At 41.5% G+C, this 24706-nt stretch overlaps 1 protein-coding gene across 1 annotated transcript; it reads right to left on the bottom strand.

Annotated features, from left to right (window-relative positions):
• Nucleotides 1–43: 43 nt before the first annotated feature.
• LOC116009658 (alpha-galactosidase-like) lies at nucleotides 44–3783 on the bottom strand. The gene is made up of 14 exons (XM_031248770.1): nucleotides 3458–3783; nucleotides 2898–2956; nucleotides 2734–2790; nucleotides 2576–2610; nucleotides 2148–2251; nucleotides 1905–2039; nucleotides 1751–1816; nucleotides 1472–1555; nucleotides 1195–1259; nucleotides 958–1040; nucleotides 715–805; nucleotides 574–623; nucleotides 312–452; nucleotides 44–218 (listed from the first exon to the last, which is right to left on the bottom strand). Exons 1-14 carry the CDS (start codon nucleotides 3688–3690, stop codon nucleotides 132–134), a joined length of 1290 nt encoding a protein of 429 aa, XP_031104630.1. The 5' UTR covers nucleotides 3691–3783; the 3' UTR covers nucleotides 44–131.
• Nucleotides 3784–24706: the final 20923 nt, after the last annotated feature.

Below are 24706 nucleotides of genomic sequence, written 5' to 3'. Positions count from 1 at the left end.
TTAAAATCCAAATTGTATAGGATGGTTGTGGTGAGCACGCACATGAAAACAAAACAAACTTTATTGGATAACTTTAATTTGTAAGTTGTAGATCAGACTAGAATAATGTGTGTCTGGGTACAATAATGTGATCATTGTGGAGTAAGGATATAAAATTTGCAGCCATGGGCATAAACAGTAGCAGATATTTTTTGTTGAACTTGTGCCTGAGTTGAATGCTGCAAAATCCAAGACAAACAAAAACATGAAATTATTCCCAGTAAAGTCATATATGCATGAATGAATGAGGGCAGGAAAAAAAGGAAACTTACATCCCACAAATCTCGTGCTTCCACAACGGCCGACTGTTGGAGGCCTAAGTCAGACCAGTAAGCTGTAATGGTCGCCTGTGATGAGCCTCTATTCCATAGTATCACTGCTACTCTGTTATTGCTCAGGGGACCCGCCCAAACCTGCAATATTATTATTATTATTATTATTATTATTATTATATTTATTTATTTATTTATGGAGCTGAACTGAGAATTGATAATTGAAATTGAATACTACTAGTGTGGATTGAAATTTAATTACCTCCAAATCCCCTTCCTTCTTAACTTTTTTCCCTTGGACACCAAGTGCATCTGTGTTGCGTTTTCATTTTCATAAAAGTTAAGTTTTAAGTTTTGCAGGAGTAAGCTAGCTAATTAAGGTGGTATTGAATTCAATTCATACCTTGATTCACTGCAATAACCTCCTTATTGCTTAGTATCTCTAAGGTGGTGTTGTCTATTGATCGAACATCACAACCAATTATCAAAGGTGCCTATATTTCAAAAACAAAACAATACCCATTGGATTGAGAATTGAGAATTGAGATAGATAGCCTGCCTAGCTTAGCTAGTCTTTAATTAATTAGCTAGCTAGCTGCATTATATATAAATAAATTGTATGAATGAGTGAGATGTTTATTATTACTTTGGCTAAAGCCCATATGCTGAAATGAGAGCGATATTCTTCAGTACTCATGCCTCCATTTCCAACCTCCAACATGTCAGGATCTAACCAATTCAAATTCAAATTATTTATTAATGAATAAATCCTTCAAGCTAAGATTAACTCACGTAACATTGCTATTGCTATTGCTTGCCATATATACTAAGACATCATCAATATATTTAATTAATACATACATATATATATATATACACTTACCATTCCATGCTCCTGGACCAGCATAAGCTGCCCATTTGTCATTGATATCAGCCAGAGTTGTCATGCTGCAGCATGCATGCCAATATTAATGTTACCATATCAATCAATATATGTATTGAATACATTACATGCACTTTGGCAAATAGAGGGTATGTATGTATTAGGAGATTTCAGAGCGATGATGAGTATAACATATATAAATGATACTGTAAACCAAGCAATTAATAATATTTATGGAGTAAAAAAAAGCACTATTTGATTTGTCTTGCTATGATACCTTTCCCATGAGTCCTTAATGTCTCCTGTGGTTCTCCAACTATTGCCGATTGATGGTGCCCAAGTGGCAGGGTCTTGATCTCCCCTGTTTCATCCAGATTGGGAAATATATATATAATTGAATGAATATTGAAATTAGGATTAGGATTGAAAAAAAAACATACATGTGCAATTTTATGAGATCACATTATTCTCACTTCACAAGATCAGAGTTACATTATGTTGAATGAGTTAGGTAGCTTAGCAATTAGCATGCAAGATGGATGAGAAAAGAACTGACCATTCACACAAGGAATAAAAGATGGGCCTTCCGGAGTCGAGTAGAGCTTTAGACATTTTAGGGTACCTATTTCCCATTCAAAACACAAGCGAGCTTATCTGCCAGCTTTAGAAGAATTATATTAAAGTAAACACAGTCAAGTAGAGCTTTATACCTTTCCTTGGGAGGTATATTGTTATTGTAACAGTTGTCATACTTCAAATAATCAATTCCCCAAGAAGCAAAAGTTTTAGCATCTTGGTCTTCGTATCCTAATGAGCCTGGCATTTGTTGACTACATGTCTGAGTCCTGCAGGTACGCCCGGCCCCCACAAATCAAATGCAAATTATCAGATCCGCCCACAGATACGTACTACTTCCATCTTTTCATATATATAAATTAAAAATTTAATATTACCCAGCGCTGGAGTAAATTCCAAGCTTCAACCCTTTGCTATGAACATAATCTGCAAGCGCTTTCATTCCAGATGGAAATTTGGATGCCTTTGGAACAAAATTCCCCTGGGATCGGAGTCGCAGTCACACACTTATATTCATTCAATTTAATTCCCTATATTATTTTATTATATTTGCCGGATCGGATCGGATCGGAAGCCTTAATTAATTAGTTTCATATTCGCAAATCATCAATTTTAAAATAAAATAAATACCAACATACTGCCATGCATGCTATGCTAAACTCCATCTACTATACATAACTCCATCCAAGCTAGTTTGTTTATAATCTACTACGGATCGGAGTAGAAAATAGAGAAGGAAAAATATTATTATAATTATTATAATACTAATAATAGCAGACAGGGTTGGTTGGTTAAGTTGGTGTACCTGGGAATCTCTGTTTAGTTCGGCCCAACAATCATCTGAAGGAAACATTTCATTTGAATTTAAAACATTAATTAATTAATTAGCCCGCCCAGCAGGAGTAGTGATACTAATAAAAAAACGTAACATAACTGATGGATCATCGGAGTTTGAGGGGTTACCTAAATTCACGTATTCATAACCCAGAGCAGAAAGCCCACTTGATACAATTGCATCAACTGCATGCATGCCAATGCCATACAATACAAATCCCCCAAAATTAATTAAATACTTTTATACATAATACACACTCTAATCTCAATCAATCATTTGAAGATCAGATCACCTGTTTCTCTGACTAATTTTTCCTCAATGTTGCACGCGAAGTGGTTCCAACTACTCCATCTGCATTATATGGGACACAAATTAGCTAGGCATATATGCATATACAATTTTCTGGCTTATATATCTAAATATATCAATGGCAAATTATACTATGGACCACGACCCACATTGCAACATAAACCATGATCCATGCTATTTCTAAATCATTCCTATATATCAACTCTATCTTTACATACAAAAGTGATCACTGTACCATTTGATTTCAAGTATGCTAATTAATTAATATATATTTAGTCCAAATTAAACTCAAAATTCTATATATGTTAATTAAGCTAAGTGTGATCCGGCCAGGCCACTTTGAAATATGTTTTCCGGGCAGCCGTACGTGTGGCCACTCTGTTCTGTTTGATTCCCATGGCCGGGGATGGGATGGGATGGGAGCAATAATAAATTAAAGAGATTGAATTTTTTTAACAAAAATGAAAAGAATAATCATATATGTATATATAGAGTTAGAGTAGTACATATATATATATACTAGATAGATAATTAGTAGCTTACCCCATCTGAGGAGTGCGACCAAGTCCGTTTGAGATAAGACTCCTCCTCCAGTGCAGAAGCTCCACGGGATGTGAAGAAGACAAGGAGGAGTAGTTTGTTTCATTCTTCATCTTCATCATCCGACCAGATATGCTGCTAATATTAAGGCAGCAGCTCCATAATATTATTGTTGTTATAAATACTACTACAGATGAACATGATGAACCCAGCACCAATCTTCCAGATTGCCTCATTATGCTACCTTAGCTTGTTTAATTTGCTTGGGTCACCACTTTCAATTCAATTCTCTCCTCTCCATCTCCATCCATTATATATATAGCAGCAGCCTGCACCCCCGGCCTACCAAATAGTGGTGCCAAAAATAATAAACAGCCCCGGCCCCTATTCTTATTATCATTTACGGAGTGAGTATTATTTTACTTTGTTTGAATTTTTTGCTTTTTTTTTTTTTTGCATACTACCAACTCTATTACATTGCAGTATCTTTTCATAAAAGGAAGGGTTTGATGCCACTGGACTACAAAGTCCTTGGCAATTTTTTGCTTTTAATTTTATTTTATTTATTGTTTACTTTATGGTAAGCATGACCTAGACGTTTCTACCAAGGCAATCCATTTAACTATTTTCTATATTTAGCCATTGCCAATTTGCCATACCTCAAACTTCAATTCAATCTCATCCATCTGATGCACAAAGCAAGTCAAATTTGTGTGCAGGGATTAATTTATTATTATTTTTTTTTCACACGACAACGGTATCATTTTTTGTTTTTAGTATAATATTGTATATAAATCTCAAAATATAATATTATCTTCACAAAAAGAAATGCCTACTTTTATCTAGTTACTATATCAATTCTGGAGAAATAATTATTATATATTATGAATGTAGTGCGTGCTCTCGTGAAAATGGAGAAATTAGGACATGTCGGCAGGTCTACCATAAATGGGTGTTGGTTGGTGGATGGATATTTTCATGTTCACCTGCATTAATATGCTGCCAATATCATTCGCCAATCCCTACAATATCTCCTTACTAATATTACTATGCCCTACATTAATAATATTACTATCATATGAGCATCTTCATTCAATTGTGATTTTTAATTTGATGAGTTTTCCAAATGTGACTAAGAAAGTGGAGATGAGAGGTAAGAGAAAAAGAAAGAAAAAAAAAAGTGATCACAAAAAAAAATAATTAAAAATCAGACGATTGCACAATTTGCCCATCACGTGTGACCAAGGCGCCCCTATTTCTCCATGCAGGCCCCATAATTTCATACCAAAAGCCCCTCCTCCTGCAAGCACCTCATTTCTTCTCTCTTCATTCTCTCTCCTCCACATTAGCCACTCTTCCTCACAAACCTCACAAAGAACTACTAATGTAGATGTCCTAAAAATTTCTACAGATCAGAGATTCCATATCACATTAATTTACTGCATATAATTAATTTGAATATTAAATTTGTTCACCTCAGACCTTTTATTATTATTATTATTATTATTTTTTTAAAAAATTTGGTTAGAATAAGTCATTACCTTTAAGCCCGTGCCATACTTAAATCAATTCATGTTTGCACCAAGTCGACTTAGTTAAGAGACAAAGTACTACCCATATTAATTTTCTATACAAAAATGACTAAGGGATGAGAGTGAACGACTACTCATGCCAAACAATTTGAGCAAACGTAAATAAATGACATAAATTAAGGCATACATATTTAATATATATGTACAGAAATTCAGTCTGACATTTACTGCAAATAATTAAATTGAATATTTAATAGGGAAAATGGCATTTTTAGTCCCTGAGTTATAGCGGTAGTGTAGACTCAGTCACTGAGTTATGGTTGTATGCGAGTTTAGTCCCTCAGTTATTTGCGAAGTGGCGAGTTTAGTCCCTGAACATTAAATTTGATGAAAAAATTAAAAAATATTTAAAATTTGAGGGGTAAAATAGGAAATTCACATTTTATTATTCTTCTTATATCAAAACAACTTTTACAACATTATTTTTCACTTCTTAGCCTAATTATTTTCAAGATTTTTCATTTTTAAAAGCATTTTAATAACTTTCAAGTTTCAAATGACTTGTTAGGAACCTGACTCTCGTATAACACACTTAAAACTTAGCACAAAATAAAGAAATGCATGATCATGTATTTAGGTGTATGAACACACTATCCTAACAAGTTTTTATTTTTTTACTAAGCAACAAATGTAATAAAATTAAAAATTTTGAGATTGTTTTACACACTATCCTATCTCAAAAGTTTTAATTTTATTACATTTGTTGCTTAGTAAAAAAATAAAAACTTGTTAGGATAGTGTGTTTCATACATCTAAATACAATGATCATGCATTTCTTTATTTGTGCTAAGTTTTAAGTGTGTTATACGAGAGTCAGGTTCCTAACAAGTCATTTGAAAGTTATTAAAATGCTTTTAAAAATGAAAAATCTTGAAAATAATTAGGTTAAGAAGTGAAAAATAATGTTGTAAAAGTTGTTTTGAAATAAGAAGAATAATAAAATGTGAATTTCCTATTTTACCCCTCAAATTTTGAATATTTTTTAATTTTTTCGTCAAATTTGATGTCCAGGGACTAAACTCGCCACTTTGTGAATAACTGAGGGACTAAACTCGCATACAGCCATAACTTAGGGACTGAGTCTACACTACCCCTATAACTCAGGGACTAAAGATGTCATTTTCCCTATTTAATATGTTTAAATGTAAATGAATGACATACATTCAAGCATACAATCTACGTAAGATGCATGGCAATATCAATTTTATAAATATGGAATAAATTATTCCTTTGTCTCAACTAATTAAGATATGTAGAAAAGTAAGAAAACCATGGGTTCAACTTGAACATATCACGTATGGAATTAAATATACACAAGTAAAACAAGTACGTATAGAAACGATAAGATATACGATGATAACTACTCTATCAACGGACAACTACAATATGTTGAAAATTGGAATTAGACAAAAAAATAAAATAAAAGGATCAGACAAAGCATGGGTCAATACATATTTATATGTATAAGGTTTAACGTTGATTTCTCTGTCTCATCTCTTTATCTTTGGTCGACATTCGACAAGATAAGCAAGTTGTTTCCCTTCCTCGATATGTGTATGTATACACTAACTGCCCAACATGTTTCTTACCATTCAATACATGCATGCATTTAATTTTTCATCTTATCCACCTAGTTTGTATATATATGTCTAAAATATCATGTTCTCGATATCCTAATTAATCATATTTCAATATTTTATTGATTTTTAAGGGGGAAAAAATTCATTACTTGAAATGAATATTAAGTGAGGAGAAAAAAAATAGCCAATAATTTTTTTTGTCCCTAAAAATAAGTGAAATATTAAAATGTAATTGATTGAGATATTGGTTATGTTTGATAAAATAGTTAGCATATTCGTCAATTTTAGCTTGTTTGATCACTATTAGCTATTTGGCTTGGTTAAACAACCAATATGAGTGTTTGCTTAATTAGCTTTTTGTAACATCACTCCCATGCACTAAAATTCAAAAAAGCTGTTCAAAGTAATTTTTTCAATAAACTTTTTGAAAAAGTCATTTTGTATGTACGGAGTATTTAACTATTAGTTATTTACCAAATATCTTTCTACAATCTGCTAATGCTATCAACTAGTCAAACTTACTAACTCATCAATCAACTAACAACTATTTACCAAACACCCCATTAAGTGACATGGTGCCCTAAAGCTATACACTCCCATCTCAAGTTTGGAATATTAATTTTTTATTAATATTTTATACTTTTGTCATATTTTTATTTAATTAATTTTAATTGTGTCCATTAATTCGATCAAGATTCAAAATTTGAATTATCTTGTCTAATATAAAAATATTTTTATAATTAATAATAATCACACTAAATGTTGTTAACTAAATTAAATATTTTAGCATCGTATCACTTTGTAGCTATGCAAATCTCATTTTCAACTATATAATATTGTTTATGAGTATTGCAATAAACAATTTCTTCAAATTACAATATGACGGGAAAATCAAGACATGACTAACCAAGCTCAAGATCCTTTGTAAATATTGAAAAATCCAATTACATAGTTACGGACCTCAAAGGCTCCAATAAGCTAAGCCTTAAATGAGCTAGCATATAATGGGTTTTAATTGAGGAAGGAATTGATTGACACCTTATAAGCATGATGGTGAAGATTACACGGTCATCAATTTGTTGGTACATACAATCTAGGAGGATCAAGTTGCAATTTGAACTTAAAAGAATTAGAAATAAGGGTCAAATAGGCCACTGAACTATGCACCAAAATGCATTTAGGCCATCGAACTAAAAAATAATGCAATTAGGTCCCTGAATTACACAAAATCATGCAATTTGATCCAAAATACTTGTTTTACCTGCTTTGCCGGTTACCAATTTTAAAAATAATATTTTAAAATAATTTTAAATAAAATATTAATTAAAATTAAAATTAAGAATTAAAAAAAAACTTCCGGTCGGCGACCGGAAGTTTTTTTTTTTAATTCTTAATTTTTAATTTTAAATTTAATTAATTATTTTATTTAAAATTATTTTAAAATATTATTTTTAAAATTGGTAACCGGAAAAGCAGGTAAAGCAAGTCTTTTTGGATCAAATTGCATGAGTTTGTGTAGTTCAGGGACCCAATTGCATTGTTTTTGAGTTCGATGGCCTAATTGCATTTTGGTGTATAGTTCAGTGGCCTATTTGACCCTTATTCCAAAGAATTATTATAACATACAATTTACTGAAATTTTGATTTACTGAATTTGCGAGTCATGTGCAAAACAATTGGCTCATCAGTGTAACCTAGGTTTGTGTGAATGAATAATGGACCACTTGAACTATAAAAGTGATGGTTTTAACGGATCGAGTGACTTGCCAAAGGCCTTGTGGTCAAGCGGCATGAAGTGATTCTTCCAAGTAAATGGCTGTACAGTTATTTACCTCGTTTGTTCAACTATTGGAAGAACTTCTTCAGGTGGTGGGTATTCCACACCCGGTCTATTGGGACCCTTTGCATCGTTTCCAATTTGTAAGTGTTTTTCCGAACCACCTGGCGAATCCTATATGGTCCTTCCCAATTCTGTGCCAATTTTCCGCCTTGTAGGGGTTTACTAGCTTCCCTTCTACGTAAGACTAGATCGCCCTCCTGGAGGTCCTTCGGTCGTGCTTGCGAATCGTGGTAACGTTTTACTGTTCTTTGATATGCAGCCATATGTCGACCAGCCGCCTCCCTCCTCTCCTCCAAAAAACTTAACTCAACTCTCATGCTTTCGTCATTTCGCCCAGAGTCGTAACGCCCACTCCTCTCGGTGGGTATGGTGGATTCTAAAGGATTTCGAGCCTCGCACCCATATGTTAGGGCGAAGGGTGTTTCGCCGGTGGCCTTCCTGGGGGTGGCAAGTCACTTAGCAAGCCCAGTTTTTCATGGCCCGTACCCAATATCCCCATCACGAGTCCCCCACTTCCTTTAGGTAACTTGTTCCTAAATGAAGTAAGAATAAGTCTTCGAATCAGAATCGGACTATTCATGGAATTCCCAGATTTCAGGAACTACCCCCTTATTTAAAGCTAATCCTATCCATTCATATACCACATCTTGAACCCTAAGTCTCCCATACATTCCCTAAACCCTCACGCATTACTTCTCCACCGCCGCCGCCTCACGCACAGTCATACCACCCCGCAGCCGACCGTCGCAACCCACCACCACACCGCCGCACGGCCGCGTCGCCCCGCCATCGCAACCGCCGCTCCGCAACTGCACGGCCGCACCGCGTCACCCGCGCGCCCGTGTCACCCTGCCGCAACCGCACGGCCCCCCCGAGCCACAGCCGCGCCTCGCAGCCACACCGCCCCCTCAGCGCGTCGACACACCGCCGTCGCCCAGCCAGCGCCGCACCATCTCGCCATGCAGCCGAACTATGAGTTATAATGTCATATTATTATTATTGTTATATTGTTGTTATTATTATTAGTTGTTAAGTTTGTTCTAGTCTAGTGTTGAGTCTTGTGGCTCTCAGGGTTTATCTCTCTCTCTCACCTATTCTCTAGGAGTTACACTTTGTATAGTAGCAGGACTCTCTTTGTAATGTTGAGTTTGTGAGAAACTGAATACGGTTCATTCATCTGGTATCAGTTTAGCGTTAGGTACCTCCACCACATGTTTTTCTTCCCTTCCTAACCTCACCATAATGGCCAACCACGTCAACCACACCGCCGCCGCTGCCGGCGACGCCGCCGTACCTCCGGCGATCCCCAACCCGCTATCTTCCGCGCACCACTTCGTCTCCATCAAGTTGAACACCCGCAACTTCTTGTTCTGGCGCACTCAGCTAGTCCCGTTCCTCCGGGGCCAAGGGTTGCTGGGTTACGTTGATGGAGACCTGCCATGTCCGCCGGCAGTGCTTCCGACGCCAGGCGAGACCGCCGCTGCCTCCTCAGCCGCTGCAGCCGCCGCCGTGCCCAATCCAGCCTACGCCGCTTGGGTGCAACAGGATCAATCGATCTTTTCTCTCCTCATCTCGTCGATCTCGGACAGTCACCCGCCCGAGCCACGCCACCGCCGACCGCCGCTTCCCCTCGGCCTCCTCTCGCCTCACCGCCGCAGGACATACCCCGTCCCGTGACATCCAACGAGCCCATGATGATCTCGCCTCCCAACACCGGTTTTGGATCCTTCGGGATCCCCCGCTCACCCTTCACCCCTATGCAACCCATGCCTACGATTATGGACACCCTCTCACGCCCCACCAGACCCCTGTCCAACACTCCTCTTCCATTTCCCACTCAAGGCCGGAGCTTAGATCCCACGGTGCCTCGTGGCGTTCGGTCAAGACTCACGCAGTCAGAGCTAAATTCCTTAGATGAGTGGCTGGGGGAAGGGGTGCAGATGATGGTCCCTCGCGGTACTCAGAATATGGTTGAACCCCCTGACACCCGGGTTATGGCAGTCCACTACCACGCGATCCAGGGGGGTTTACAATTTCCACCCCACCCTCTGACGTCGGCGTTTCTCGCGAGCCACAACATTGCACCTTGTCAACTAACTCCCAATGGGCATAGGTTCATCACATGCTTCCTCACCCGGTGCCGGGAGGTTAAGGTAGCTCCTTCCCTATCCCTCCTATTGCACGTATTTCATGTGAACCAGAGCGGGTCCTTCCTCCACCTTCAACCAATATCTGGGTATTCTTTCGTGACTTCCCTGCCATCCTTGATTAAGAATTGGAAGGAGAAATTCGTGTATGTGAGCTACAATCCCGGGGCAGCCGGATATGGCTTCAGCACTGTCTGGGTTCAATATATTGCTCCCTTCAGGCCACCTTCTTACGAGGGCTTGGACGCGGACCGAGCCAAATTGTGCGGGGATGGCCCATCCGATCATCGGAGATATCACGACCCCACGCTAGTGAATCAGCTCAGCGACGGCCCTCCTTTACGTAAGTGCTCTCTGCCCCCCCCCCCCCTTTTTGTTTTTGTCTTTTTTTTTTTGTTTTTGTCTTACTCATCTCGTGTGCCACGCAGCCCCTGTCTCCAGTACACCTAGTATGCTCCGGGTGTACAATACTCGTGGTAAGCCCACTTCTTCACACACGCATTCGGACGATGAGGAGTCCTCAGTCGGCGTGATGGCTGATCCTACGTGGGATGGCGTGGAGTCTGGCGCCATTTTCTCTCCCTCTCGTGCGGCACCACCTCAGGTCATCACCATCAATAGCCCCGATCACGTTAGGGTCGATCGCCCCTCCGGGCCTCCTGAGTCTCCATTAGTTGAATACGATCCCCATGATCCCCTATTCGCAAGGGGCAACAGCGGAACCTCTCGTCCTAGGCCACTCCGTCCTTACCACCCGGATCATATCGACTTCATACGTCGCGGGGTACGAGAAATGGTACCCGCCCTGTTGGTCCCAAGGGGATGGGGTACAAGTCTAGAGGGGGGGGGGGTGAATAGACTTGTATAAGATTTTGCAAATCTTTTCAACCTCTCGTGTGTATTGAACTTAGGATGTTTAGGTTCGATACCTCACGAGGTGAAGACAAAGTTTTATGCGCAGCGGAAATGTTATCCCCTTTTAGTTAGCACGAGTTTGAGTTAGTTCGAGAAGTGCGTTTATATGCAGTGCAATCGAGAGGTTAGCGAGAGATAAAAACAGTAAGTAAATGCAAGAGAGATTTTTAAGTGGTTCGGCCAACCCGCCTACGTCCACTCTTCTTCCAGAAACTCCCTGGAAGGATTGCACTAAAAACTTCCCTTTTTAGTACAATATCGAGCGCTTGAGCTTTGATCACGAAGCCCGCCTCAAGCCTCAGGTTTTTCGCCCCGCTTCTTGTTACTCCACCTCTCGAGCACTTGACCTTTGATCACCAAGCCCGCGTCAAGCCTCAGGATCTTCACAAGACAGCTCCCAGGTTACTCCGCCTCTCCAAGGTCTTTCTCCCCGCTTCCAGCTACTCCACCTCTCGAGCACTTGACCTTTGATCACCAAGCCCGCGTCAAGCCTCAAGTTTCTTTCACTCGGACAGCTGCCAGGTTACTCCACCTCTCTTGCTTAATCCAAAGCAAGGTGTTTTTGGTTGTCACAGTTGAATGTAACAGACTCCAATCTGACCACAAGCTATCGTTGAATCAACTTCGATGTAGAGCAGCTTCGGTCACCTTCTGGATGTATAACAGTTTAAGCTTTGTAACTCTCTTGAAACACTAAGATGTGTTTTCTCGCTGTTTTGAATATCAGGATGATATTCCAAGTTGAGCACTTGCACTTGAACGTTTTAGACAGACACTTCTTAAGAATTTCGAACCTCTTTTCTTTTTAACTCCTTTTTCTCTCTTTTTCCTTTTTTTTTTTCTGTCTTTACGTCCTTATATATGAGAGTAGAGGAATAATTCCGTTGGAGGGAAAATTATTCCGTTTGAAATTTGTCTCCCATGCTGATCATGGGTCTTGCATATTTTCAGCATATTTCATGGAGTGGTGATCTTGTAACTTGAACCTCTTTGTCTTGTAGTGAATATTCCATAGTTCACTTTTCTTGAGTCCATGCTCCACTTTCGTCTTTTGGTAAAAGTTACTCTTTTTATATTCCCATTATTCCTTGTTTGTAGGGAATCAGACCACTTCAGCATTGGTGCACCTTTTGACCGTTTGTGGTGGAAATCTGACGTGTCATCCATTTCCGCCCATTTTGAAATCTTCACGTTCGGCACCTCTTCATTATTCCATCTCCATGATATTCTTCTTCTCCAGACTTTAAGTATGACCGTCATTCAGCTTTGTTGGAGAATTGTTAGTGTATCGAGACCAAGGTTGATATCTTGATTGCTTGATGTCTCGAACTCAAATATCGAGAGGTCTATCAAATATCGAGAGGTCTATCTCTCGAACTCTGTTTATGTCTCGAACTGGATAACTGTATCGAGAGGTCCTACCTCTCGAACTCTGCTTATGTCTCGCAGACCCTTATTCCTCCAGTGTTGTCCCATGCCTTCTTCTGATCTGTCTATATGATTACAATACACGAGACTTCTAAATTTACCTCAAGCTTAAATATTTTCCGAGTTGAGCTCAAAGTTACTCGGTTGTATTTTCGCTCTTGGTTTACTTGTCGAACTTACAGCGTTTTGCCTATGCGTCGAGACTCGGGGATTTCTACTTAACAGTTGGTATCATCAAAACCTATTACATGATGTTCCTAACAATTTCCCCCTTTTTGATGATGCCAACACTTATACTTACTCTATATGGCTGATTTGATAGAAAGAATTAACAAGGATTTTATTTTTCAGCGCATATGGTAAGTTTGACAACATACTCTACTAAACTATGAATAATATAACTCACGCAACACCCCCAGCAAAAGATATATATGATTATAAGAAGGGAATGTTTACAAAGTAGAGTTTAGTAGACAGGATTGAAAGAAATAAGACCAAGAACAACATAGATATCAATACATTGAAATGAGATGGAGTTTGGACCATGAGAGCTTACTTCTTGTTGGCTTTCCTTTTCTTGTTAATGGCTTCTCGTGTCTTGATGGGGTCTTTCGGATTTACCAGGCTTAAGTATTCATCTGTGACATCTAGATGCCTGTAGTTCCTGTAGGCTTTCCCCACGAACTCACCATCAATTACTCCATCTTTCCACCAGGCAATGCATTCTTCTGGAGACATATTGCTGTGTGTAGATATCCCAGTGATTTTCAGAAGCTTGAATATCTCCAGAGTCAGAATTTGTTCAGTGTCTTCTCTGTTCCCAAACTTAAAGTTTGTCATGAGAAGATCTATCTTCCTTTCTTCTTCTGACTGTAGTTCTTGTCTTTTTCTTCTTCTTTCTCTGTCCTCTTCTCTCCTTCTCTCCATTTCCAGTGTACGCTGTACCCTTAGGTTTTCTGCCTGTTTAGCATCCTCCACTGCTTTGCTCATGATTCTTGGTATTTTTGGAGGTGGTCCAGCTGGTTCACTTGCTGCCCTTTTCTTGCCCGTTGTTTCCCCCTTCTTTTTCTCTTTCTTTTCCCCCTTGTTGGCATCATCAGCACGGGAGAGGAGGATGAACATACCTTCGAAGATTGCTTGAAGTTGGGCAGGCACTTGGTTCGACAGGTCATCGAGTATGGCCTTCATCACATCCTGTCGAAGTTCACTGGAACATTGGAAGGCTCGAAGCTCTGCTCGCATCTCGGCTAATTCAGCCCTCGCACTTGCAGCCTCTGCTCGAGCTACAGCGGCTTCATCAGTGGCTTTCCGTGCTGCATCCTCGGCCCATATTGCCTGTTCGAGAAGTTCAGCATGACGGCCTTGGGATTCACTTGTGCCAGCAGCAGGCATTGCAGCATTGCGGACCACAGCGAGTATTCTTTCGAGCTGAGCCATCTTCTGAGATTGATCAGCCATGAATTGATGCATTTCGCCAATGAAGATTTCTTCGGCCTGTTGATCATAGTCAGAAGTAGGAGATGAGGATCGAGATGTACCTTTTGTCGGAGGGGACTTGGGTGCTTCCAGATTTCCACCCATGACTTGCAGATGCGAGTCCACCTCTCGATTTATTGTCTGAGGATCCACAGGGACACAGGGTTCAGAGCTCGAAGGTAGCTCCATGTCAGGTGCTTCCCGGTTTCCACCTGAGGGATGAATCACTTCTTGCTCCTCACCTCTCGAACCTGGAGCCTCAGCTTCAGCGACTGTGGAGATAGGGTCAGCCAGAGAGGGTTCTTCGGTATTGGACGCTTCCCTGTTTTCATCCAATAGAGGTTCCCCCTTAGCATCACCTCTCGAATCAGTGCTGGGAACTGTGTCATCTGCTGGTGAGGTTGGAGACGCAGTGTCGACAGGTGCTTCCTGGTTTCCACCGTCGATGTTATCATCAGTACTCCTCGAACTAGCAGGACTTGGGGCATTCTGCTCAAGTTGCTCATTGTGTTGCTCTTCGGTCTGCTCTGATGAGTCTGGGATGATGATTATTTCAGGAGCAGTAGTAAAACCTGGCAGTGTGAGCAACGGAACTTCACCCTCTCGAATTATCTGTGCTTCATCTGTAGTGTTCGAGGGTGTGGACGCGGGTGGTGGCAAAAGTAGAACGGTGTTGGGTGCCACTTGAAGTGCTTCAGAGGTCTCGGATTCACCTCTCGAAGCTTCTACCTGTTCGTCCAGAGCAGAGTTGCTGACTTGGGACAGTGGGATTGCGGCTGTTGCGATATCATCGTGAGCAACCCCAGAGGTCTCTCCTGGACCTCTCGTGAACTCAACGTTCTGTCCCAAGGAGATGGCAGTGGCGAGCCTGATATCTTCTCGAAATTGTGCATCAAGTTCTGGATCCTCCTCAGGCTCAACCTCGGTTTCTTCAGCTATTCCTTTGCCCTTATCAGTTCTTCCACTGTTCAGTTTAGCCACTCTTGTTTCGTGGGCAAGGTCTAGGAGATGATGAGCTGGGATCTCGGAGATGCCCAACCACTGGAGTGCAAACTGCTCTTCTGCCTCCATTTCGGCTGCTTGACTCATCAATTGAGTGAAAGAACTGGTTCTCCAGTTGATCCACCTGATCACCCTGGAGAAGTCATCAAGAGTGGGTGCTTCCATTGCCAACTGAGTGGAAACTTCTTCATATAAGTCATCCCGCCCATCAGAGATGATTTCAGTGGCAGAGATTGCTTCGTCTATCTGAGCCGTGATCTCTCGACTATGCTCCAAGAGATCATCTCCCATCCTGACTGTGTAGTCTGTCTCTCGAACCATCTCACGTGGTTCTTCTGCACCCCCTTGTACTGGATCACTAATCCCAGTACCTTCAACCTCTCGAGCCATCTCTCGAGATAAACCAACAGAGTTAACATCTCCTTCAGCATCATCACCAGCGTACAGACCGACAGAGAAGGCTGCTGACAGGGACCTGGTAGGGGATACTCTCTCAACCTCAGTGGCCAGTGTAGCCTGAGGTTCCCCCTGGGCTTGTGCCCTGTCCTCAAACGGTACTTGAACAACAGAGGGTGTTACCTCTCGGATCTGGGTGACAACAGCAGTTTTGGTTTTCCTAGCCCTCTTTGGCAGATGAACCCTTTGTATCAGTACATCGAGAGGTTCATCATCAGAATTCTTTCCCTTGGTTTGGGCTTTCCTTTTGCCCCTTCCTTTTGGCTGTGAGGGAGAAGGTGCAGCCTTAACACCTTTAGTTTTGGGGACTAGAGATTTCGTCCTACCCATATAGGTATTTCGATGAATCTCTTTTCCCTCCCTCAGTTCGAAGCCCTTCAAGCTTAAGAGAAATTGCACAACAAAGCCGAAACCAACCTTTTTACTGATCGATAGGTTGGCGTTGGAGACTGAGCGCATCACTTGCTGTTGAAGGAAGTTGAAGATAATATGTGCCCAGTCCAGCTTGTTGTTGTTCCAAATGGCATGGAGGATTTTGAGGAGGTCTAGACTAACCTCGTCAGTTCCGGACACCTTGCCGAGCACAAACTTCATGATTAGGTCGGCAGCGAGAGCAAACCTCTCCTTTAGGTGGTACTTGCGGAGGGCAGAGGATGCTCTGGGTGGTGCAGTCGCTAGTCGGATTTTCTCCCAGAAGGCTTGCTTGTCCAAGTCGTAATCCGATAGATGCTTGACTGCTTCCTCCGATGACGCGAAATCAAATGCCGCTCTGAGGTCACCTACAGATGTTGTGATGGGAAAATCATTAAAGCGGCTTTCGATTTTACCCTTCGTGACCTTGGCATTTGCGAACCATTCTGTGAAGTCGAGGGGGTGAACGGTCCCGTAGTCGTGCGTCATGTATTTCATCAGTCCTGCTTTCTCAAACTTCTTCAGGACTTTTTCCGCCATTTTTGGATTAGGGGAGTTGGTGATGAAGCCATTTCTGTCAAGGATACTCCCCGCCTTGACTTGTTTGATCTGAGAGCGAATGTGTAGCAACTCCCTCTGATATGCGTCGGAAGATGAGGTTGATGTAGAGGATTCGGACGCCATTGATGAAGGTTAGATGTTTTGGAGGGAATGTGTACTGCGTTTAGGATTTGGGGATTTTGGGTAAACGGTTTTAGCTTGAATCCGGGTAAAGAAGAAGGATTTGGCTTTTATATCGTGTGGATTCGGGTTGGATATATGGGTAGGGTTGAGAGCTTGACCCAAGGAAGGATACCGGTTTTCTTTAAGGAAGTAAAAGGTCAGAAATACCCCTAGTAACGGTCAGCGTATATGAAAAATAAGGGTATTTTTGGTAAATTAACAGAGCGGTTTTAGATTCAGGATAGTGGGGTAATAAAGAAAAGTAACTATATGATCATGCTCCCACTAATCAAGATAACTCCCTTAAGTGCAGAAAACCGCCAGTAACCGATGACCACGTGGCTAGCATTAATATCCAAAGTTAGCCGTTCCCTTCATATATTCGTTGAACTTATCGGATTCACCTCTCGAAGGTGAATTGTCTTCCACATGAGTTTAAGGATCTTCCCCCTGAGTGATTGATCCCTAAACCTCCTTATTCCTCCGTCTTGATCTGGTTAAGGATCTTCCCCCTGAGTGATTGATCCCTAACCCTCCTTATTCCTCCGTTCAGAGATATCAGTTTGTTATCTTTCGAAGTGACCTCTCGAACTACCCTTCTTCGAGACATAACGTATATAGACAAACTGATCGGGTGACCTCTCGAACTACCTTTCGAACATAGATTGCGAGAGAGACAAGTTTGATTCATCTAAAAGATATCACTTGGAACATATCCTTAAGTTCATTTAGTGATTTCCAGATACATTACATATGAATCAATATCCTATTAGATTCCTTAGAAACTTTTGTTTGGCCTTGGTCAGCCTAATAGGAATCTATCGTTAAAGCAGAAACTAGCCATCTAAAGTCCTATTTGTCTAATAACAGAACTAGGGGTGGCTATTCCCTTTTCTTGTTCTCCTCTCCGGAGCTGCTTACTGTAGTTGGGAGTGACCATCTTCATCGCTAATCCTCTTAATGTCTTTGGATTAGGTATGATCATCCCTTTGGCTGCTGCAGACCTCAGAAAGTCCCATCTGGTCTTCCTCTCCATTTCCCTTGGTTCTCCATTTGGTTGAGGAAGGCCCTTTTCCAGAATGTGCAGCAGTAGGAGTCCCCCTTATGCAGGACTCTTCTCCCGATTCCAGTATCCCATCGTTGTGGATCTCCTCGTATTTGGGGATCCATTCACCTTGGATGGGAATAGGATTCTTGCTTGGATTATCAGGAAGCTCCGTAATCTGTTCACCCTTCGTTGATTCTGGATAGTTTTCTCCTTGAAAATCTTTGGACTTGACTGCCGGTTTCTTTCCTCTATAAAAGAATGGAACATCATCTTTTCCTTTCTTTTTCTCCATGGGAAGTTGATGATATGAACTTCTGAAAGAAACCCTCTTATTTATAGCCCAATAAGGTTACCACTGTTGAGTCACGGGATGCAATATGAATGACCATTCAATGCTTGTGTAACTCCAAAGCTGCCATAAAGTTGATGAAACCGCCCCTCACATGCGAAACAGTTCATGGCACTAAATACAAGAAGATAAGATTTGACCATTCATTCCAATTCTATCATTCCCAATTCTAACCTTAGTTGAGAGAATCTATTTTCACATAATGCTTTTGTGAAAATATCTGCTAGTTGCTCCTCCGTTGCAACATATTCCAAAATAATGTCCTTCCTCTCAACATGGTCTCGGATGAAGTGATACTTAATATCAATATGCTTTGTTCTAGAATGTAACACTGGATTGTGGGTGATGGCAATAGCACTTGTATTGTCACACATGATCTTAACCTCCTTACACTCAACCCCATAATCCAGTAATTGTTGCTTCATCCATAAAACCTGAGCACAGCAACTTCCAGCTGCTACATACTCTGCCTCAGCGGTGCTTGTAGCTATCGAATGCTGTTTCTTGCTAAACCATGAGACAAGTCTTCTACCTAGAAACTGACATGTCCCTGATGTGCTTTTTCGATCTATCTTACAGCCGGCAAAGTCCGCATCTGAATAACCCATAAGTTCGAAAGATCCACCTCTCGAATACCAAAGTCCAACACTTTGCGTACCTTTGAGATATCTAAGAATCTTTTTAGATGCATTTAAGTGACTTTCCTTAGGACTTGCCTGAAACCTAGCACATACACCTACTGCAAAGGATATATCTGGTCTACTAGCAGTTAAATAGAGAAGAGATCCGATGATACCTCGATAAGTAGTCTGATCGACCTCTCGACCTTCACTGTCGACATCGATACGTAGAGAGGTTCCCATGGGTACTTTGACTGAGGATTTCCCTTCTATATTGTATTTTCTGAGCAGATCCTTGGTGTATTTCTCCTGATTGATGAAGATGCCTTCCTTAAGCTGTCTCACTTGTAATCCAAGGAAGTAGTTTAGTTCTCCCATCATGCTCATCTCGAACTTCCCTTTCATCAATCTGGAGAACTTCTCGCACAAGTCTGGATTGGTGCTTCCAAAAATGATATCGTCCACATAGATTTGCACCAATAAGATGTGATCCCCGTCCTTAATTCTAAACAATGTTTTGTCCACTAGGCCTTTGGTGAACCCACACTGAAGTAGAAAAGAGGATAAGGTATCATACCAAGCTCTCGGAGCTTGTTTTAAGCCGTAAAGTGCCTTCTTTAATTTGTATACTTTGTCAGCTCCCACGTCCTTCAAGAAACCCGGAGGTTGTTCAACGTACACCTCTTCTTCGAGAAGTCCGTTCAGAAAAGCGCTCTTGACATCCATTTGATATACCTTAAAGTCTTTGAAGGCGGCATATGCGAGAAAGATGCGTATGGCTTCGAGACGTGCCACTGGAGCGAAGGTTTCATCAAAATCTATTCCTTCCTCCTGACAGTAGCCTTTGGCAACAAGTCTGGCCTTGTTCCTAACAATAACTCCATCCTCATTCATCTTGTTTCTGAAAACCCACTTTGTACCAATGACATTCTGATGATGAGGTCTCGGAACTAGTTCCCAAACATCGTTCCGTTCAAACTGATGAAGTTCCTCTTGCATGGCTTGCACCCAAACTGGATCACATAGAGCCTCTTCGATCACCTTAGGCTCTATTTGAGATAGAAAGCAAGCAAACATGCTTTCTCTGTATGCTGATCTGGTTTGAACTCTGTCACGTACATCTCCAATCACTTGATCAGCAGGGTGACTCTTCAACCATCTTAGGTTGGGTTGTGGCTCCTCAGTTGATGCTTCCGTTGAAGGTTGAGATGTGGGTTGAACATCTATGATCTGGATTTGATCAACTGAGTCAGGAGCTTTCTTCTTGGTAGACTCTTCATCATCTGATTCTGACTGGAGTTCCGCTACGTCTCGAACTATCGACTGCTTGTCTTCGAGAGGTAAGTTTGATCTCTCGATAGACTCTGGCTGATCTTCCTCAGCTGCTTCCGTTGTCTTTGATGGTTGATCTGTCGATGCCCTTTCATCAAAGGTAACATGTATGGACTCTTCAACCACCAAACTCCGTTTGTTGAAGACTCTGAATGCTTTGCTTGTCGATGAGTATCCCAGAAATACTCCATCATCTGCCTTTTCTTCAAAGGTTCTTAGTTGAGCCTTCCCATTGTTGTGGATATAGCATTTGCACCCGAATGTGTGGAAGTGGCTTACATTCGGTTTTCTTCCATTCCACAACTCATATGGAGTCTTTCCAACTCCTTTTACGATCAAGGACCGATTTTGGGTGTAGCACGCTGTGTTGATTGCTTCTGCCCAAAATCCTTGTGATATGTTGGCTTGTGAGAGCATGGTCCTTGCGGCTTCTTTGAGAGTTCTATTCCTTCTTTCAGCAACCCCGTTCTGTTGAGGCGTTCGAGCAGCTGACAGTTGATGATGAATCCCGTTCTCGTTGCAGTAGCTCTCGATTACTTGATTTATGAACTCTCCACCTTGATCTGACCGGATCTTTAGTATCGAGACATCCTTTTCAACTTGAACTTGCTTCAAGAGATTTGGCAGGGCAATTTTTGTCTCACTTTTCTTGGTTAAGAACACGGTCCATGTGAATCTTGTGTAGTCATCTACTACCACAAGAGTGTACTTCTTTCCCTTTATGCTGGGTGGATCCACTGGGCCAAATAAGTCCATGTGAAGAAGACTTAATGGTCTAGTGGATGATGTCTCGGCTTTGCTCTTGAAGGAGGATTTGATCTGTTTGCAACGTTGACATGCCTCACAAATTTTATCCTTTCGAAACGTCACTTTGGGCAGTCCTTCCACTAAGTTCCTCTTAGTAAGCTTGTTGATAGTCTTGAAGTTCAGATGACTAAGCTTACTATGCCAATCCCAGCATAAATCTTCCTTGCTCCTTGCTAGCATACATAGGGATGGTTTTGCAGACCTCCAATCCACTATGTACATGTTTCCTTTCCTTGCTGCTTCCAAGACGACTTCGAGAGATTCCTCGTTCATAATCTGGCATTTGCTTTTGGTGAAGACAACCTTGTAGCCTTTGTCACAGAACTGGCTTGTACTAAGGAGATTGAACTTGAGCCCTTCAACGTAGGATACTCCCTTAATAACCAGCTCATTCTTTTGAATTTCACCAACAGCTTTTGTGCGTCCCTTCTTCTCGTTGTCGCCAAATGTCACCAAGGGACCTTCGATAGGTTGGATGTTCTCTAGCAGTGTTAGATTTCCCGTCATATGTCTCGAACATCCACTGTCAATGAACCACATGTCCCTGGTGTCCTGCAAGGCAATTAAGCAAGTTTAGGTACCCAAACTTTGGGTCCTGGTGGGTTAGTGAGTTTAGGCATCCATTTATACCTTGTGCCCATTATTCCAGGCCTAGGCGCAATGTAGCCATTGTACGTTTGATAATCATAAGGAATACTAGCAAAAGTTTTAGGCCTCTTTGGTGCATAAATCAACTTAGGTAGAGACTTTTCGACCGGCTTATGCACCATGCCTTTCATACGCTGTTTGGTCATGTGAAATAGCTGAAAGTGAGGTTTCTTCCAGACATTGTGATTCGATGACCAATCCTCACTAGATTGATAGAGTCTGCCTTTCTCCATCCGTGAGTTCCTAACTATGTGGATCTCAGACCTTCCATATTTGCCTTGAGGCGCATTATATGGAATGTAGCTCTTTTTGTACTTGGAATGACCTTGCGAGAGATAGCGAGGTGATCTCTCGATATTGTTTACCCGGCCATTCTTCGTAGCTTTCCTATACTTTCCATTGCTGGTGTATAGGGACGGTTTATGAATAGCTACTCTGGTCTTTTCTGTTGGTCCTTTATGACCTTTATTTGGTTTGGGTTGAGATCCTCCATTTCTTGAAGTTCCCAAACCGTTGGTCTGTTTATTTCTCGAGAGATGGTCTCGATGGAACCCTAGACCGGTTCTATCACTTGTAGGTCTGTGATCATTCACCATTTTCTCCATAGCTTTGGAGGAATCAGTGTATGATGCTATAACCTTTCTAAGATCATTTTCGGTGATCTCTCGAGTTTTGCACTCTTCAGTCAGTTGGATTACTTTAGCTTCTAACTCACTTACTTTGAGAGTTAGCTCTGAATTCTCTTTCGAGACGTTCTTAAGCATATCTCTTTCAGCGGTTAGCTTGCTGTTTTCTTCCCTGATTTTGGCATGAGTGCTATTAGCGACTGCGAGATCCCTTTTAAATGTTTCAAGCATCTCAAAGGGATCTTCATCGCTTCTGAAAGAAGAACAACGAGAGGTAGAAGTAGAGCAGCGAGATGTGGAAGTAGAGGTTACCTCATTGTCAATGGCCATTAGGCATTGATTCTCTTCTTCCTCGGTGTATAAGCAGATGAGCCCCCTCTCATCCTCTGAGCTGCTGCTGCTTTCACTGGAGCTCGACGTCTCGGACTCCTCGATTGTTCTCTCGAGTTCCTCAGCAACAAGCGCCTTTCTGCGCAGATGTTTCTTTGTATCTCCCTTGAAGCCACTTTGTGCTGGCTTCTCTTTAGGTTCCTCCTTTCTCCTGGAGTTCCTACATTCTAGGCCTTGATACTTGCTTACCTTAGGGTAAGGACAGTCAGCCTTGAAGTGCCCCGGTCTCCTACAGTTGTAGCATAGACCTTGATCTTCTTCCTCCATTCCTCTGGATGTGTATTTTTCATTTTTCCTTCTTGAGGAGGAAGGTGAACTTGTATTGCTTTCCGGTGTCTTCTTCATGAACTTCCTGAATTTTCTTATGAAGAAAGCAAACTGTTCGTCAGATAAAAAATCAGTGGGATTAGGATCTGACCTTGAGGAGGTGGTTGGTTGGTCCGCAACCAGTGCCACATTCCGTCTGTCCACCACGTCCTCATCTCTTGGAAACATCTCAAATTCGAAGGCTTTGAGATCTCTGAATAGTTGGTCGGTTGTGGTGTTCTTCAAATCCCTGTGATCACGCATTGTGATCACCTTCATATCCCACTCCTTGGTAAGGCCTCGTAAGACCTTCAGGTTTAGCTCCTTTTGTGGAATCTCCTTCTCGAGATCATTGATCTCTATTGATAGCTTCATGAAACGAGATTCCATGCTGTCGATGCTCTCCCCTGGCTTCATCTTGAAGTCCTCGAACTTCTTCATGGCCACGGTGAGCTTGTTCTCCTTCTCCTGTTCGTCACCTTCACCAATTAACATCAAAGTATCCCATACCTCTTTCGCCGTTTTGCACTTTCTTACTTTTGGAAAGATGGTTTCGTCTATAGCTCTGAAGAGAATATCCTTGGCAATGTTGTCCAAGTTGTTTCTCTTCCTATCATCACTTGTCCATTCTTCCCTAGGTTTGGGGACATACTTTGGTGTATCTCTGGTTTGCTCAGCAGTCGTGTTTATCATCATGATCTTGACTGGTCCAGATGTTATTACTTCGGCCATCTCATCATGGAGGGCTGATAGATACGCAAGGATGCGTGTTTTCCAGTCATCGAACCTGCTAAGATCAAAGAGAAGATGTCTCGACAACATGCTGTCCATTTTTAAAATTTATCTCGTGCTTTGAAAATATTTTCAAAAGATTTTTCAAAGAAGGATCTCTAGGCAATATAAACAAAGGTTTATATCGATCAGAGAACTTGCTCTGATACCAATTGTTGGTCCCAAGGGGATGGGGTACAAGTCTAGGGGGGGGGGTGAATAGACTTGTATAAGATTTTGCAAATCTTTTCAACCTCTCGTGTGTATTGAACTTAGGATGTTTAGGTTCGATACCTCACGAGGTGAAGACAAAGTTTTATGCGCAGCGGAAATGTTATCCCCTTTTAGTTAGCACGAGTTTGAGTTAGTTCGAGAAGTGCGTTTATATGCAGTGCAATCGAGAGGTTAGCGAGAGATAAAAACAGTAAGTAAATGCAAGAGAGATTTTTAAGTGGTTCGGCCAACCCGCCTACGTCCACTCTTCTTCCAGAAACTCCCTGGAAGGATTGCACTAAAAACTTCCCTTTTTAGTACAATATCGAGCGCTTGAGCTTTGATCACGAAGCCCGCCTCAAGCCTCAGGTTTTTCGCCCCGCTTCTTGTTACTCCACCTCTCGAGCACTTGACCTTTGATCACCAAGCCCGCGTCAAGCCTCAGGATCTTCACAAGACAGCTCCCAGGTTACTCTACCTCTCCAAGGTCTTTCTCCCCGCTTCCAGCTACTCCACCTCTCGAGCACTTGACCTTTGATCACCAAGCCCGCGTCAAGCCTCAGGTTTCTTTC

The sequence above is a fragment of the Ipomoea triloba genome, chromosome 2 (genome assembly GCF_003576645.1).
Source record: "Ipomoea triloba cultivar NCNSP0323 chromosome 2, ASM357664v1".
Taxonomy (NCBI): domain Eukaryota; kingdom Viridiplantae; phylum Streptophyta; class Magnoliopsida; order Solanales; family Convolvulaceae; genus Ipomoea; species Ipomoea triloba.
This window is presented reverse-complemented; position numbering and strand designations above follow the sequence as displayed.

Coding starts and splice junctions, on each gene's coding strand:
- LOC116009658 (XM_031248770.1), bottom strand. CDS start 3,690: ATGAGGCAATCTGGAAGATTGGTGCTGGGTTCATCATGTTCATCTGTA. Junction 2,791..2,897: donor AAAATTAGTCAGAGAAACAG/GTGATCTGATCT, acceptor GCATGCATGCAG/TTGATGCAATTGTATCAAGT. Junction 1,556..1,750: donor TTTTATTCCTTGTGTGAATG/GTCAGTTCTTTT, acceptor TGGATGAAACAG/GGGAGATCAAGACCCTGCCA.